Raw genomic sequence first — 15593 nt, 5'->3', positions numbered from 1 at the left:
CCGCCAATCACGCATCTCGTTTTAGAAAGGTGGGCTGTGCCCCCGACCACTCGTGCAAGTAGAATAGGGACATGGCAAAGGGGACAAATCCTTTCTTTGACACGTATGCAAGACAACAGTAAAAATTTCCAGACAACTCTGGTGATTAATTATCCTGCTAGAGAGCAATCCTTTGTCTGTTGGTAGTTTTGAAATGCAGATAAACTATAATTTATGTGGACAGCTCCGTGGTTACTGCCTTGGTTACAGAGATCCTTTTGTTACTTGCAGTTCAGAAGTTACAATCCTAACACGACAGTGACCTATGAACTGTCATCAAAGAGCCGCATACAAACCTGAAAGGTATAATTAGAACTTCTTTTTTGTGTAGTTAATATTTCCCAAGTCTTTCATTATTCTAATGTTGCTATAAAGAGTTTGTTAGGGCAGATACACATTTTAATCAGTAAATCCCTCCCCCCACCACCATTACTGGGGTATGCTTTAAATCCTGTGTTTGTGCTCCTCCAGACTAAAACTCTCTTAAAACATGCCCACCAGTATGGATGACATGTGATTCCTACTCCTGGTAATCCTCATTGGCTTACGCGACATTCCCTATAGTCTGATTTACATAATTGTATGATCAGCCGTGGCCCGTGGAGGGAGTTGCGGTGGGGCAGGCGGGCGGGGGAGGGGCAGGGCGGGGGGTGATAACACCGGAATATGGATGATTGCAGGTAAGTAAACAATAAAATTAATAAAACTAATTTCGTAGCGCGCCCTGCATCGCATTTTGCCGTACTGAAGCTTTTTCAAGAACCCTAACAATCTGAGAATAATACAAGATCCCGTCAGTGCAGATACTTTATGAAAGTTGATGTGACCATTGACCAGAATATTACAAATCAAGCCCTGAAGAAGTCACAGGTGTGACGAAACGCGCTGGTGACAGGCAAATCTGTATTCTTTTAATGAATTGATGATCAATAAAGAAAGTAAACCTTCAATCAAGACTTTGATAATTGTTTATCTGTGGGAAGTTTCTTATAGTTACATTGGACTGTATCTCTGAGTATTGTGTAGTTGGCTACATTGATATATATCAAATACGTATGGACCTTGGTGCGGGTAATTTTCTTTCATGTTTTCAAGTGATTTTTTTAATCACTACGAGGGGGTGTATATGGGTCACATCCCAGACTCTTTCGCACAAGGAATAGAATATTAGAGAAAAATATAGGCTACACCAGTAGTGAAAATGTGTGCTGGTCTAGTATAGCTCTGACCCGTTGCAGTGTATTGTTCTTGGTATGGCAATGTCGGGCGCCGAGGAGGGGTTCATCCAGGTCTCCGTCAGGAAGGTGAAGTCGGGGGAGGATGAGTCGAGTAGGTGCCTGTGGACGGAGCGGGGGTTGAGTAGTATGCATCGGAGATGGTTGTGACCTGCCCTGGTTGGGGGGGGGGCCATGCCGGTCTTTGGTGGCTGGTGAAGCTGCAGCTACGGCAGGAGAAGGGTCTGTGGGTGAGCTTCGGAGAGGCCTGGATGCAGGAGGTTGATCGGCCGTTGTTGAGTCCTTGGAGGATGTTGCCGGTGTAGCGGCGTCGGGTGTCGTGGCGCTCGAGGGGCCAGTGGTCTGGCGCTGGCCACAGTCAAGGCGCATCCACTGCAGAATACAACACCTTGTTGCTGTTTATTTATAAATATCAACAGCAACACATTGGGTAAAACTCTTAACAATGCCCAATCCCAACTTGCAGAAGATGAAGGATGCCATAAATGAGTCACCATTAGGAGACACTCTGAAATGACCTGTGGACTTCAAGGTCCAAACCAAATGGTGATGTTGAAACTTCAGTCTCCGATGGTCCACGTCTTGATTTCCTTTATTGACAATGGCACTTCTGTTTCTGAACTACAGGACCGAAGATGGCCTCCACGTTGAAGAGCTTTGTTGGATTCAGGCCAAAAAATAATCAGTGCTCTGACCACACCTTACAGTCGACACACAAGCATTAAACAAGATGCTACTCTGAGCCATGCACTAGAAGACAGGGCAGTGCATAGAAGGGTAATCTAGAATAGCCTCATCAGGATCGACTTTGCATTATTTTGCTTTTACATTAGAAGCTTCCATATGTATTTATTGCGTGCAATTATTACTGACCACTGCGCCTTTAACTAGGCCGGGTCACCCCCTTGCTTCCTGCCGCTGCCGCTGCCTGCCTCCTGCCTCCTGCTTCTCCGCTGCTGAACGCCCCAGCCGCCGCTGGGCCGCCCGGATCTCCCCCTGCCCACCTCGCTGGACCCAGGGACTCAGAGCCGCCGCCGGACGCCCAGAGGTTCCCGCCGCTGCCTCTCTGCGGCCCCGCCCACATCCAGCCCATTGGCCGCCCCGCTCCCGCCACCCAGCTGACCCGCCCACCCGGCTCCTTACTTATGACGCCCTCAGAGCGACCGCGCAGCGGACGCGCGCAGCGGGAGCACCGAATGAGCGCCGAAGGTGCGCCAAAGGTAAGCCGTCTGCGCCCGTCCGCGCCTGGCCGGCGCCCAGTGCCAGGACCCCTGGCCCCCACCGACGGAAACCGACCCGACGGACCTACGACGCCACCGAGCTCAACGCACTCAACACCGGCCGAACCCCGGGCTGCTACCGAGCCACACCGAGACGCACCCACGGACCCTTCAGCTGCCACACCTGCAAGTTCACCTGCAACCGGACCCACCCCACACCAGCACCCACCAAGCCGACCTCCAGCAGCACCCACCTGAAGTGCATCCTGCTCAACACCCGATCCGTCCACAGACACGCCGTCGAGCTCTGGAACCTGCTCGACACCACAGCCCCAGACGTCGCCTTCCTCACGGAAACCTGGATGAACGACTCCTCAGCGCCCGACATCGCCATCGCCATTCCAGACGGATACAAGATCATCCGGAGGGACCGCGTCAACCAAACAGGAGGAGGCATCGCCATCATCCACAGGAACACCATCCGCATCACGACCAACGCTGACGACGCTGACGACACCCTCGCACCCGCCGAACACCTGCACTTCTAGATCCACGTCAACCCCAAGACCACCCTCAGAGGCACCCTCATCTACAGACCCCCGGGACCACGCACACAATTCAGCGAGGACATCGCCGACTTCATCAGCCCACACGCCCTCCCCTCCGCCGACTACATCCTCCTCGGGGACCTCAACTTCCACCTGGAGAACAACAACGACCGCAACACCACCACCCTGCTGGACAACCTCGCCAACCTCGGACTCAAGCAACTGGTGACCACCCCCACCCACTATGCCGGACACACTCTCGACCCGATTTTCTCCTCCAGCAAGGACATCGCCTTCAGCCACGCCACGGGGCTCCACTGGACGGACCACAGCTGCGTCCACTTCAGCTTCAGAAGGACCACGCTCCACCATCACCAGCAACAGGCTCCCCGCAGAAGCTGGAACAAGATCACTGCGGACCAGCTCGCCACTTCCCTGAACAAGAACCCTCCCACCAGCACAACGAACACCAGCCAAGCAGCCACCAACCTCACGAAATGGATCAGCGACTGCGCAGACGACCTCGCCCCGCTGAAGACCCCGCCGAGCAGACCCGGCAGCAAGAAAGCCCCATGGTTTAACGACGACCAAGAGCTCCAAGAAGAACTGCAGAGCACTCGAGAAAACCTGGCGCAGAGACCCAACACCGGACAACATGACTGCCCTCAAGCTCGCCACCCGAAAACACCACCAGCTGATCCACGCCACCAAGAAAACCGCATTCAAGGAACGACTGGACAACAACGCACACAACAGCAAGGAACTCTTCAACATCGTGAAAGAGCTCTCCAACCCCAACGCCGGAAACAACGACATCACCCCTTCGCAAGACCTCTGCAACTCCCTCGCCTCCTACTTCCACAACAAGATCGCAGATATACACAACAGCTTCAGCACCCAACCGACGCACGCCACGACCGAACCACCGCCCCCCACCACCACCCTCCGTGCCTGGACCCCGATCAGCACCGAAGACACCATCCGCACGATGAACTCCATCCACTCCGGATCTCCGACAGACCCCTGCCCTCACCACGTCTTCAACAAGGCCGACGCTGTCATCGCACCCCACCTGCGGGACATCATCAACACCTCCTTCGACACCGCCACCTTCCCGGAGAGCTGGAAGCACACAGAACTCAGCGCTCTACTCAAGAAACCATCAGCAGACCCAACCGACCTCAAGAACTACCGCCCCATCTCGCTGCTCCCGTTTCCAGCCAAAGTCATCGAGAAGACCGTCAACAAGCAACTGGCCGCCTTCCTCGAGACGAACGGATCCCTCGACCTCTCGCAGTCTGGCTTCCGATCCAACCACAGCACCGAGACCGCCCTGATCGCAGCCACCGATGACATCCGAGCCCTGCTCGACAACGGAGAAACAGCGGCCCTCATCCTCCTGGACCTCTCCGCGGCCTTCGACAATGTCTGCCACCGTACCCTAGTACAGCGCCTCAGTAACGTCGGAATCCAGAAGAAGGCACTGGAGTGGATCACCTCCTTCCTCGCCGGAAGGACACAGAGAGTCCGCCTCCCCCCGTTCAGATCGGAAGCCACCGAAGTCATCTGCGGCGTCCCTCAAGGCTCCTCGCTCAGCCCAACACTCTTCAACGTCTACATGAGCCCCCTCGCAGCCATCGCAGCCATCGCACGCCAACACAACCTGAACATCATCTCCTACGCCGACGACACTCAGCTGATCCTCTCCCTCACTAACAACCCCGCCACCGCCAGAGCCAACCTGCACGAAGGGATGACAGACGTAGCCAAATGGATGTCGGAAAGCCGCCTGAAACTGAACTCGGACAAGACGGAAGTCCTCATCCTGGGATCCTCACCCTCCGCCTGGGACGACTCCTGGTGGCCCCCCGCCCTGGGCAGCGCACCCAAACCAACAGACCACGCACGCAACCTGGGCTTTATCTTGGACTCCTCCCTCTCCATGACCAGACAAGTCAACGCCGTCTCCTCGTCATGCTTCAACATCCTGCGCATGCTACGAAAGATCTTCCGATGGATCCCCACCGAGACCAGGAAGACGGTCACCCAGGCCCTCGTCACCAGCCGTCTGGACTACGGCAACTCCCTCTACGCTGGAACCACCGCCAAACTCCAGAAAAGACTCCAGCGGATCCAGAACACCTCAGCACGACTCATCCTGGACATCCCCCGCCGCAGCCACATCTCCGGACACCTGAGAGACCTGCACTGGCTCCCGGTCAACAAGAGAATCACCTTCCGGCTCCTCACCCACGCACACAAAGCCCTACACAACCAAGGACCTAGATACCTCAACAGCCGCCTCAACTTCTACGCTCCCAAACGCCAGCTTCGATCGACCAGCCACGCCCTCGCCACCATCCCCCGCATCCGAAGAGCCACCACAGGAGGAAGGTCCTTCTCCTACCTGGCTGCCAAGACTTGGAACTCCCTTCCGACCCACCTCCGCCTGACCCAGGACCATCTCGCCTTCAGGAAGCAGCTCAAGACCTGGCTGTTCGAGCAGTAGCGGACCCCCCCCCAGCGCCTTGAGACCCTCCGGGTGAGTAGTGCGCTATATAAATGCCATGATTGATTGATTGATTGATTACTGTTACAAATGAAGAGGCACACTCATTTCAGATCTCACAATACACTATGGACCTCATTTCCTATATTTTGATGCATGGCAGCGCAGCAAGCCTTCCTGCAGTGCTGCCGTGCATCAAAATAAAAGGGCAGGAATGCATCCTATCTACAAGAGACAGCGCTTTCCTGTCCTTCTCCCCTATGCCAGCACACAAACAAGACCTTTACGTAATGTGGCAAGGGTGCCGATGTTATGGGGATGGCTGTTTTTGTGCAGGAATAGACACGTTTCCGCACAAAAACAATAATTGATGGAATTTTCCTCTTTCTATGTGTGGTGCAAAATGCAGCACGCATAGAAAGAGGAAAAAACGAGGAGAAACAAAAGCATTTCCAGCATTACAAAACGTTGTAAATCGGGGAATGTGGCAGGTTCCATGGATGTTGCGTGGGAACACCCACAGCAATACCCATGGAATGCCCTTCAACACTGAGCAATGTGTGAAAGGGGCCCATATATACAAGACCATGAAACGTCAAGCAGGGTGACTTCACGTGAACACTTGTAAACATGGGTAAGCCCATTGCGCTGTCAGTGCGGCAAAAAAAAAGCAACGCACTGCCGGTGCAATGGACTTGTAAATGAGGGCCAATGTTTTTTTGTGCAGCGGGGTTGTCTACATTCAGCTCTGCATGTTTTTATGTTGTTTGAGGATCCTGGTATGCCACCCAGCTTTCAGCAGTTCCCTTGCCCATTTCGGGGTGTTGCACACAGTGCATGTAGTAGAAGTAACACATAAACTTAATGAAGATCTATAATGATAGTTCCAAGGATTAACATTGACAAAGATTTTCCCTCAATACGGAAACCCTCTTGGCTTTTAAGTTTGGCCACTCTGGAAACATTGTTGGAGGGTGTTTTGTGCCATATCTTTGCACCAATTAGGAACAATGCCATTGATTGTACATGTAATCAACCATGGTTACATATGTTTTTGTAAAGTATTTTGTTACCACGTTGTGCATTCTGTGGCCTTGTAGAACTACAAAGGAATGGTAAATTCTGGCTTCTAATGATTTATTAACAGGAGGGATCCCTTTTTAGGTCTCATCTGGCGTTAGCAGCGCGCATGGGCTGCCCTTGCCATGCGAGTGCTTCTTGGAATCAATACAGTTTGAGAGCGTCGTTTTGGCATCATGGATTATGCAAAACACAGTGCAATGATTGCACCAGAGGCATTTTAATCCCTCCTGGTTGCCAACCTGTCCGCTTTTGGCCACGCCAATCGGGATTGGATCTTTTACTTGCGGCGGGAGACAGTGTCTCTTAATTAGGCGCTAAGCACTTTTTTTCTGCTATTACCGCGTTTATCTTTAACAATGGCTGACTTTCATTTCTCTGGTGCGGCTTGCTCTTATTGCACCGTATGTTTGTTTGGATTGCTTTGGGTTTCAATTGCATTGTGACACTGCGGAGGATTTTTTTTTTTAAGTGTACTTTTGTTTGGATGTTAAGTGCTGCGATATCCCTTTCCTGCAACCCGTTCTGGCTTTAAAGTGCAAGCAGTCCAGCACCACGCGCTTCTGCAGTGGTGGCCACACACACCACTCGCGGGATACAGCTATTGAGCAATAACAGCGGCCGCTTCTTGTTTTTATTTTCAGAGTGCCATGCATGCTTTCACTTTCACAATGCCGGACCGCGCACACCACTAGCAGGGCCCTGCCCTTGAGCAGTAATGGCGCTCTCTTCATGTTAACATAAGGTGCCGTGCCTGCTTTAGTGTGGAACAAGCCTGGTATGCTTGCTTTACCATAGAGCTGTGATGCATTGTGTAGTTGCCCCAAGCATGCCTGCTCTTCATGCACTTTTCCTTCCCGTCTCTTGCCAGCCCGAGCCTGCCCTAAGCACAGGCTTGTATTATACTCCCTTCCCTGAAATGGCAGCCAGACCACTTCCTAATTACAAGTCAGCATTTGATTAGCAGACACCGTAGCGGGCTACCCTGGACAAGGCGAAGGACCTGCACATGCACGAGGCACAAACCAGTCACTAAGCAGCCTCTCTCCTTTCACTCGGTACAAAGGCGAGGCGCCATACTTCCTTGGGCAGGGCAGCGGCCTTGCCTGTAAACTACTTCCTGCCCAGGAACACGCAGACATAGCATTGCAAATGCATCCTTGTTGCTCCTGATTTCATGCAGCGCTATTCAACTGTAAATGTCATGTTCTCGCCTGGAGATTGGGCCTCCGAGCTGCAGCTGTAGGGATGAAAACTGTGTCAAGTGCCGGCTTCTTCACTGCACATGTGATGCAGCTGTATATAGTACCCATCGAAAGCCAGGCTTAGTCACTGCAGATGGGTGCCTGCTGCATGCCCGCGTCTGCAAACAGCTAATTTCAGATGGTGGCCCTTTCGTTTCATATGGGCATCTGCTGTAAGTACACCGCCAGTCTCAAGATGCATGCTTGCCAACTTTGTGAGACCATAACTAGCATATGGATGAAATCACTGAAAATTACACTTGTTGGTCAGAGGATGACGTAACTTTACAATTATAACAAGGGAACCCAATGGATACCTTCGGACCATGGGAGGACAATATATTATAGAAAACAAAGGTCCTAAGGCTAATTCAATTATACACAAAATGAAGTTATAGACTTGAATCAGGACTATATCAGTTGTCCCTGTACCCAGCCGGGTCAGGGACTTTTTATTCAAGTTGATCAAAAAGGATTAAGTGACCACACAGGGGGTCAATTTCAGCAATTGATAGGGTACAAGCCTGCACCTATCCAGGAGTAAACTAAAGTATAGAGAAGGGTAGAGATGGAAAAAGACAAACAATATCAGGCAAGAAAACGTAGGAGCCACATACATGTCCCTTGCAAGTGGTTAGCTAATGCGCAAGTTTAGACAAACAGTCCCTGCAAACACAATGCACACAATGGATATATTGCAGAACTGTTTAAAATGTCAAATGACATTTTAAACAGTTCTGCAATATATCCATTGTGTGCATTGTGTTTGCAGGGACTGTTTGTCTAAACTTGCGCATTAGCTAACCACTTGCAAGGGACATGTATGTGGCTCCTACGTTTTCTTGCCTGATATTGTTTGTCTTTTTCCATCTCTACCCTTCTCTATACTTTAGTTTACTCCTGGATAGGTGCAGGCTTGTACCCTATCAATTGCTGAAATTGACCCCCTGTGTGGTCACTTAATCCTTTTTGATCAACTTGAATAAAAAGTCCCTGTACCCGGCTGGGTACAGGGACAACTGATATAGTACTGATTCAAGTCTATAACTTAATTTTGTGTATAATTGAATTAGCCTTAGGACCTTTGTTTTCTATAATATAGAGGATGACGTAACATCAATTCACTCTGTGTTTTTATTTAACTCAATATCTCTGACCAAAACTTCCTGAAAAACAGAAACGGGGAGAGACGGTGGCATAAAAGCCAGAGCTGCCGACTTTGAAGCTGGGCATCGAATCAACATACTGTGATTCTGGGCAAATTACTTAATCTCCCTTTGCCTACCAAACATTGATGTGTGCTTGTTTATTTTGAAACTGCGTTCCAGGACGTAGGAAATCGCCATGGCCTATAGATAAACCTCAGCATTTGAGGACGAGCGGGCGGCAGAGAAGTAACAGGACTCTGTCTTTTATTCTTGCCCAGAGAAGATGAGGAAGTCCGCCATCTTCGTCAGACACACCCGAAGGTAGGCTCTTTATCTGACGGGTTATGTCACCAGGAACCAATATTCACACTTGGTTTAGTCTGCCATTTAATTTTCATTAAGGCTTGCAGTTGTGTTAAGGTAATTTCATTACCCGGCCCCTGACTGTGCATGAAAGTTTTTCAGTAGGGGAGTCTGTTTGTGGGGCACTCACTGCCCACACATGATTATCTAATGGGAAGTTGGTTTCAAGAGCGATGTTGTGGGCCCAGCCAATATGTTTACCATAACATATTACAGTAATTACATTATGCACACTTCTGCAGTGCTTTTAAAAGCAGCTGTGTTAGGCCTCGCGCTGCATGTTTCTTTTTCCACGAGAAGAGCAATCCTAGTTACGTTCCGTAAGTGCAAACATTTGTGAATATTGCCAGTGCTGAACTTCCCCAGAACATTTGTTTACAAGTTTTATTTATTTTTTTATTCCAAATGTTCTACTTTTAAAATTGCTCAGTTTCTAGTTAGAAGCTTTGTGACACCTGCCTTAGTACAGGGGAATTCAGAAATTGTGTCAAGTAAATGATGACTAAAAGACACAAGTTTGATACCAGGATGTTGATTTGAGCAGCAGCTCCTACATTTTTGACATCTGTGCCCCCCGCCACTGAGTGAGTACTTCAGGGCGGGACCCCTCAAGCCAGGGACCACCACCTAAGCAATCTCTTTGATTTAATTATCAAAACAGTACAAAAATACAGAAAAAAGTATATGTCAAACAATTACACAAGTTCCAAAACATTTTATTTAAATAACAAACAATACAAAAATTAGAGCTCTCATTTTTAATGGGAATCTTTGCAATATTTGCTTTCATTTGTAAAAGAAATTATATGCTAGATTTTAGCATATCACGTTGTCTTTTTTGCTCTTAATGCATGCTCATTTTGTCGGCGCTCGCCAGTACTTCATTTAAGGCTACCAAAGCATCCACATTAGACCCTGTTTGTTGTAATTGTGCTGCTCTGGCAAATCAAGCTAAAGATACCAACTTAACGTTTAGCCTCCGATTTCTAACTCCTTCACATTTACCTAACATTTCCACATTTTATATGTTAATTAGCTTTTAATAGGGTAATTCAGTTGTACATAATGTCTTTTTGGTTATATATAAGGTGACAAAATTGCTTATAACACTTTTGCATTATAACTTTTCAACATGCTGCACAGCAGCGACACTGCTCTGCAACATAGCTTAAAGACATTGGCAAATACACCGCTGTAATGTATGCATTCTATGTCAAATTTGTAATTCATGACTGTCAAGTTACTACTACCTCTGCTTTTGTTCAATAAAATATTTTAAACAAGAAAGACATTGGCAAAGCCAATGGCTCTGGCTAAACACTTAGAAGGTCCCTGAGGCTACGCCAATGCTTGTTTAACTGTTTTCAGACGAACAGAAAGTGTAAAGAGAATGACTCGTAAACCAACAAAAGTTTAGATGAGTGGAAAAAAAATGGCAATGGTACCAATGTGTTTGGAACAGGAGTACTTTTCTGATTTTTGTTTTTTTTAAATCTAAATGTGTTCAATAGACACTTTTCCTTTGTCCCGCAGGGCGCAATGGCACTCGTCTACCTGTGCGTAGAGGACATCTTCCAGCTCATAAACTACTACAGCTTTAGCTACTGGTTCTTCGTGGGCCTGTCGATTGCGGGGCAGCTGTACCTACGGTGGAAAGAGCCCAACCGGCCACGACCGCTCAAGGTACAGGTTGCGGGAGCTTGAGAACATCAGAGAGCTGCAAGCATGAGGCAAGGCCGGGTATCTCTGAGAGCTGTATTATAATTTCAGGGAGTTCCTGAGCATGATGGAACTGCTGAGCATGTGACACGGTGACAGAACACTCAGGAGCTCATGTGCACTGAAAGAGTAGTAGGCGCTCCAGGAGCTGCTAAGCGTAGGCTGTAGTCAAAACACACTAGAGAGCTGCTCAGCAAAGGAGGTGTGGCTGAAGAGCTGTAGATTATGAGGCGTGGTTATGGAATTTCAGGATACTGCAGAAAGTCTGAAGTTGGATTATATTTACCCACAATACTTTGACTCTAGGGACTGACTGTGCTTGCTTTGCTAATTTAGGTCAAGTAGTTTTCAGTTCCTAGTGCGGCTTTCACTCAGGATTGGGAGTTCATCAACGATGTAGGCGCTTCCACTGGAAAACCAATCCATGATTTGCAAAAGAAAAGGGAGCGTGGTGGCCCCGCTATGTAGGTGCAGTTGGAGAAGATGCTGCACTGCATGGTCAGAGTTGTGTCCTGGCTGGACGTAGGTGTGACTGAGAAGAGAAAAGACGTCCCGCTGAACACACACGCCCACACCAGGCTGGGGCATGTCAAAGAAAAGAAACACACTGTCTGCAGCATCATTTAGCAAGCTGGATAAGAAATAAGCCAAACGTGAGATTGTTCAAACTTTCAGACAGAGGATCTAATATTTTCAAAATATGTATTTTTGATGGAAAAAATCTATGAAGGACAGCGGAAAATTGCTGCACCATTAGTTGTAACTTTTACAAAACAGGCAAGGAAATTATCCGGTCCATTCAAATCCTATTATGTGTGATGAATCTACGTAGGTGTGGGTTTATAATTCTACCAATAATGACCATTTTATTTATAATGCATATAATGCAAAGTGAATCGGTTTCGGCCACTTAATGAAATTTGTAATTACTATGCAATTCATTGGTACTCATTGTATTAATGTCAAACAAATGAAAGTTTAAATTAGCGCTTAAAAGATTTAAACCTATGTCTTGTAGGCTACTTGCAGATGTTTGCAGTGGGCATATAAACCACTTGTTAACTGCAGCTTATGCCAGAATCACTGTAACAAACACATGACCACATGGAGCCCACTAGATTTGAACCTGTAACCTGCAAGTTACATGTAGAGGATCTGTGCCAGGTGCACTCTCTCGAACCTGCTCCACGAAGCTTCGACCTGTGACCAGCACGTGACACAGGGCTCTACAGCAAGTACATTAACCACCTGAGCAATGTTCCGAATATTAGAAATGAAACATGCTAAATACACATAGATCTCTCCAACAGGCACTTCAACCCTCACATTGTCTCAACAGCGGATGCACTTGGCCAGCAGATACAGGTGGTAAAATAGCCCTGTGATTTAATATTGAGTATCTGGCAATCGGACTTTAATCCGCTAGGGTTTATAAAATAAGTATCTATGAGTTGGGAACAATGATTAGCAGAGCTACTGAAATTCAAAACTGCACCAGCAAAAAAAAAAAAAACCACCGCTACCGTCGAGAATAGGGGGTGATTAGATTTTCCAACTGAGATAGGATCTGAGATAGAAGGGGGACTCCACTTTAGCCAGGCAACTAAAACAGAAAAAGACAGTTGTGGACATAAAATGCAGGCTAAAAATGGCAAGCTTCTCACTTTATGCAGATTTATGATGTGGGTGGCCTTGAGTTCAAGTATTCGTACAAAATTGTAGAAAATATTGTATTTGCCGGGAACGTTTTAGGATTACTGTACACGGTTAAGGGGTACGGAGCGCTATTTATACTTTCTCGGGGAGATTTGGGTGGGTCTGTGCACGGTCCTGTTGGCTTCCTCTGGCACAGTACCCACATGTTGCCTTGTGTCGGACATGTGTAGTTGATCCATTTCTATTTTGCTTTGCACTCTGGGACTTGCGTCTCCCATTTCAAATGCAAAAGGAGTACAAGCAGGCAAAGCAAAAACAGGGACCGACAATCTATTACATGAGGTCAGTTGAAAGTTCTGGCATTGATGCGAACTTGCAATGCTGGCATAATGCTGGGCGGGGTCAGGACTCCTTGCGTTACCCACGTGATGCTTATTTTATTCACCCTAGAAAACCCAACATCTAGGTTAACAACAGAAAGACAAACCTGTAACCTTCAGATCACCACAGCAGGAAAATTGACCACCAAAGTATCTTACTAGCTTGATGTCCCTGCAAAGTGTATCTACTGGTTAGAGGAGCTTGGGCGTTCATGCGCCTGCTGCAGAGATTTGTGCACGTCCAGCAGCTTTTGTCATAATACTAGCAACAGAGCTAAGGTTGTGAGCGGTTCCTATTGAGATGTGTTTGTAATTTGCTGGTTACAGGATTGAGTGATAATACAGTATCTGAAATGGATAATATGCCTGCTGCGTAGCACTGCGTTTAACCTCTAGATCTCATGTTCGCAGCCTATTAATATTGTGCAGCAGGTTTCAGCATTTTCAAGAGATCCTTGTGGAACCTGCAGTTTACATGTTCCTAGAATGGATCATGTGCCCAGCCGACAAACACTAAAATCTTTGCGGAGCTGTCTCAAATGTTCATTGCTTTGACGTCGATACAATGAGTCATTGAATTCGGCAGCAGTACACACTTACTATCACATACCAAAGTAGTTAAATTCCATTTTACTAACTCAGAGCACTTCGTACTTTCTAAGTGCTGTAAATGACAGGTAATACTATTCTCCGATGTAATGAAATAAAGTTTTGCAACATCGTATGGATAGAAGACTCAGCTGGCCTGGCTAGGGCTCACGCTTGTGACCTGCAAACCATGGAGCGTTTAACTCACTGAGCCATCCTGCTGGATAGTTTCTTATCTCAATGGCCAGTTTTTGAATATTTATACAAAAGCACTTGTACACAAATCGAAGAGAAAGATGAAGGAAAGAGGCTCGTTGATCTTCCAATGACCTCAGAGCAAAGTGTCTAACCCTCCGACACTAAACATTTTCACTTTTAGAAGACAGGTGGTTGTGTTCGACAAATTAAACATGAAAAGATTCACGTTGTGTTCAAAGTTAAAAAAGTTGATGAACTTCATTCAAAAACAAGGTATGGGTATCTCAAAATGTGTCAGCCAACTTGTTTTGTAACTCAAGAAACTATTAACAGCTAATCTGATATTATACACACACCAGCTCGCCAGGGGGGATCATGTGCCCTTGCAGCTGTGAAGTAATGATCCGATTATAGTGGCTATAGCGACTTTGGGAAATCGTTCTGTTGATAAGTTACCATCTTGGTACTTATGAGGAGGCCCTGAAGAAGCAACAAATAATTAATGATTTCTTAACTCACGAAACAAGGCATTGGGTGACTAATGGTGTGGAACTGAGCACTATCTGACAGCACAATTTGTTAATATTAGTATTTCAGGGATCTGCTGAGCTTAGGGCCAAGGTTAGACAACTGTGGATAATGGGCTGGGGGCAGAGTGAGGGACTCGCGTGGGGCTGCTGAGCTCGAAGGAGGATCTCAAAGTTGTTGGTTGTGATGCACAGAATTTGAGAAACTCAGGGAGCCACAAAAGGCGAACAGGACTAGAGGTTCAAGGATCTGCAGAGCAAGCAAAGAAGTGGGCTGAAAATGTCAGGGGCTTCTGAGAACATGAGGTGGAATCAGAGAACCTTGGTAGCTGCCAGGAAACGAGGTTAGGTCGCAGATAACTAAGGAGGCAAGGTTAGGGAATTTGGTTTTTGACTTGTGCTTGCAATGTGGAAAATAACCACAAGCATAGGAAAGGACAATGCCAATAGGTCTTTTCTTTTGCCGATGTTTTTGGTGATGCCGCACAGCACAATGCTTTTCGTCAATGCTATTTAGCCTTGGAAAAAAGATGTGATGCTAAGCCCGCTGTTCGTGGTCACGCAATTCCATAGGAAATGCACGTTCGCATCACGCATTCAGAATGATGCAGACACCATTTTCTTTAATTTTTGATTGATTGAAGATGGTGGGTGCCACTTAGATTGCTCAATACAAAAAAATGAAAGTGCGCAGGGCTTGCAGCAATTTGCTTGGCCTTCAAAAAAAACATAAAATTAGAATATATTCTTAAAAAGAACCGGGGGTTAGAGAAACAAAGGGGAGTGTGCTGGGGGAGTTTTAAATTAAAAAGAAACCGGGGACATACACCACAAGAGAGATGGGAACACAGGACTTGTACAGAGAAGCACACAGGCAGACCAGCACGGTTCAGAGAGGAGTAGGTGCTTGGCAATGAGAGGGAAGCATACTACGAAGACAACAACACTGAATATAGTGAGGGGAAAGGGCTCAAAGGAGAGAGCTAAAGAAAACATACTCTCATTGTGCTCAAACAAAACAAGAACAAGCATTTACAATGCAATGGTTTTGCCTTTGTTAAAGTTAGAGCTATTGGCATTGCTCTTGACATTATTTTTATTTATGTTTTTTTTAACATAAATAAATGGCATTGTCATTT

General features: G+C 47.3%; 1 protein-coding gene across 2 annotated transcripts in view; it reads left to right on the top strand.

The window, feature by feature from the left end:
• The window catches only part of SLC7A7 (solute carrier family 7 member 7), a 205120-nt gene that overhangs the window by 167679 nt on the left and 21848 nt on the right, over positions 1 to 15593 (top strand). For both annotated transcript variants that reach the window (XM_078644874.1, XM_078644873.1), the window contains exon 8: positions 10920 to 11069. In XM_078644874.1, the coding sequence (XP_078501000.1) occupies positions 10920 to 11069 (150 nt within the window). The remainder of the gene's footprint in view (positions 1 to 10919; positions 11070 to 15593) is intronic.

Source organism: Lissotriton helveticus, chromosome 5_1 (assembly GCF_964261635.1).
Source record: "Lissotriton helveticus chromosome 5_1, aLisHel1.1, whole genome shotgun sequence".
In the NCBI taxonomy this organism is placed as follows: Eukaryota; Metazoa; Chordata; class Amphibia; order Caudata; family Salamandridae; genus Lissotriton; species Lissotriton helveticus.
Note: the sequence above shows the minus strand (reverse complement) of the source record. Positions and strands in the feature narration are given on the sequence as shown.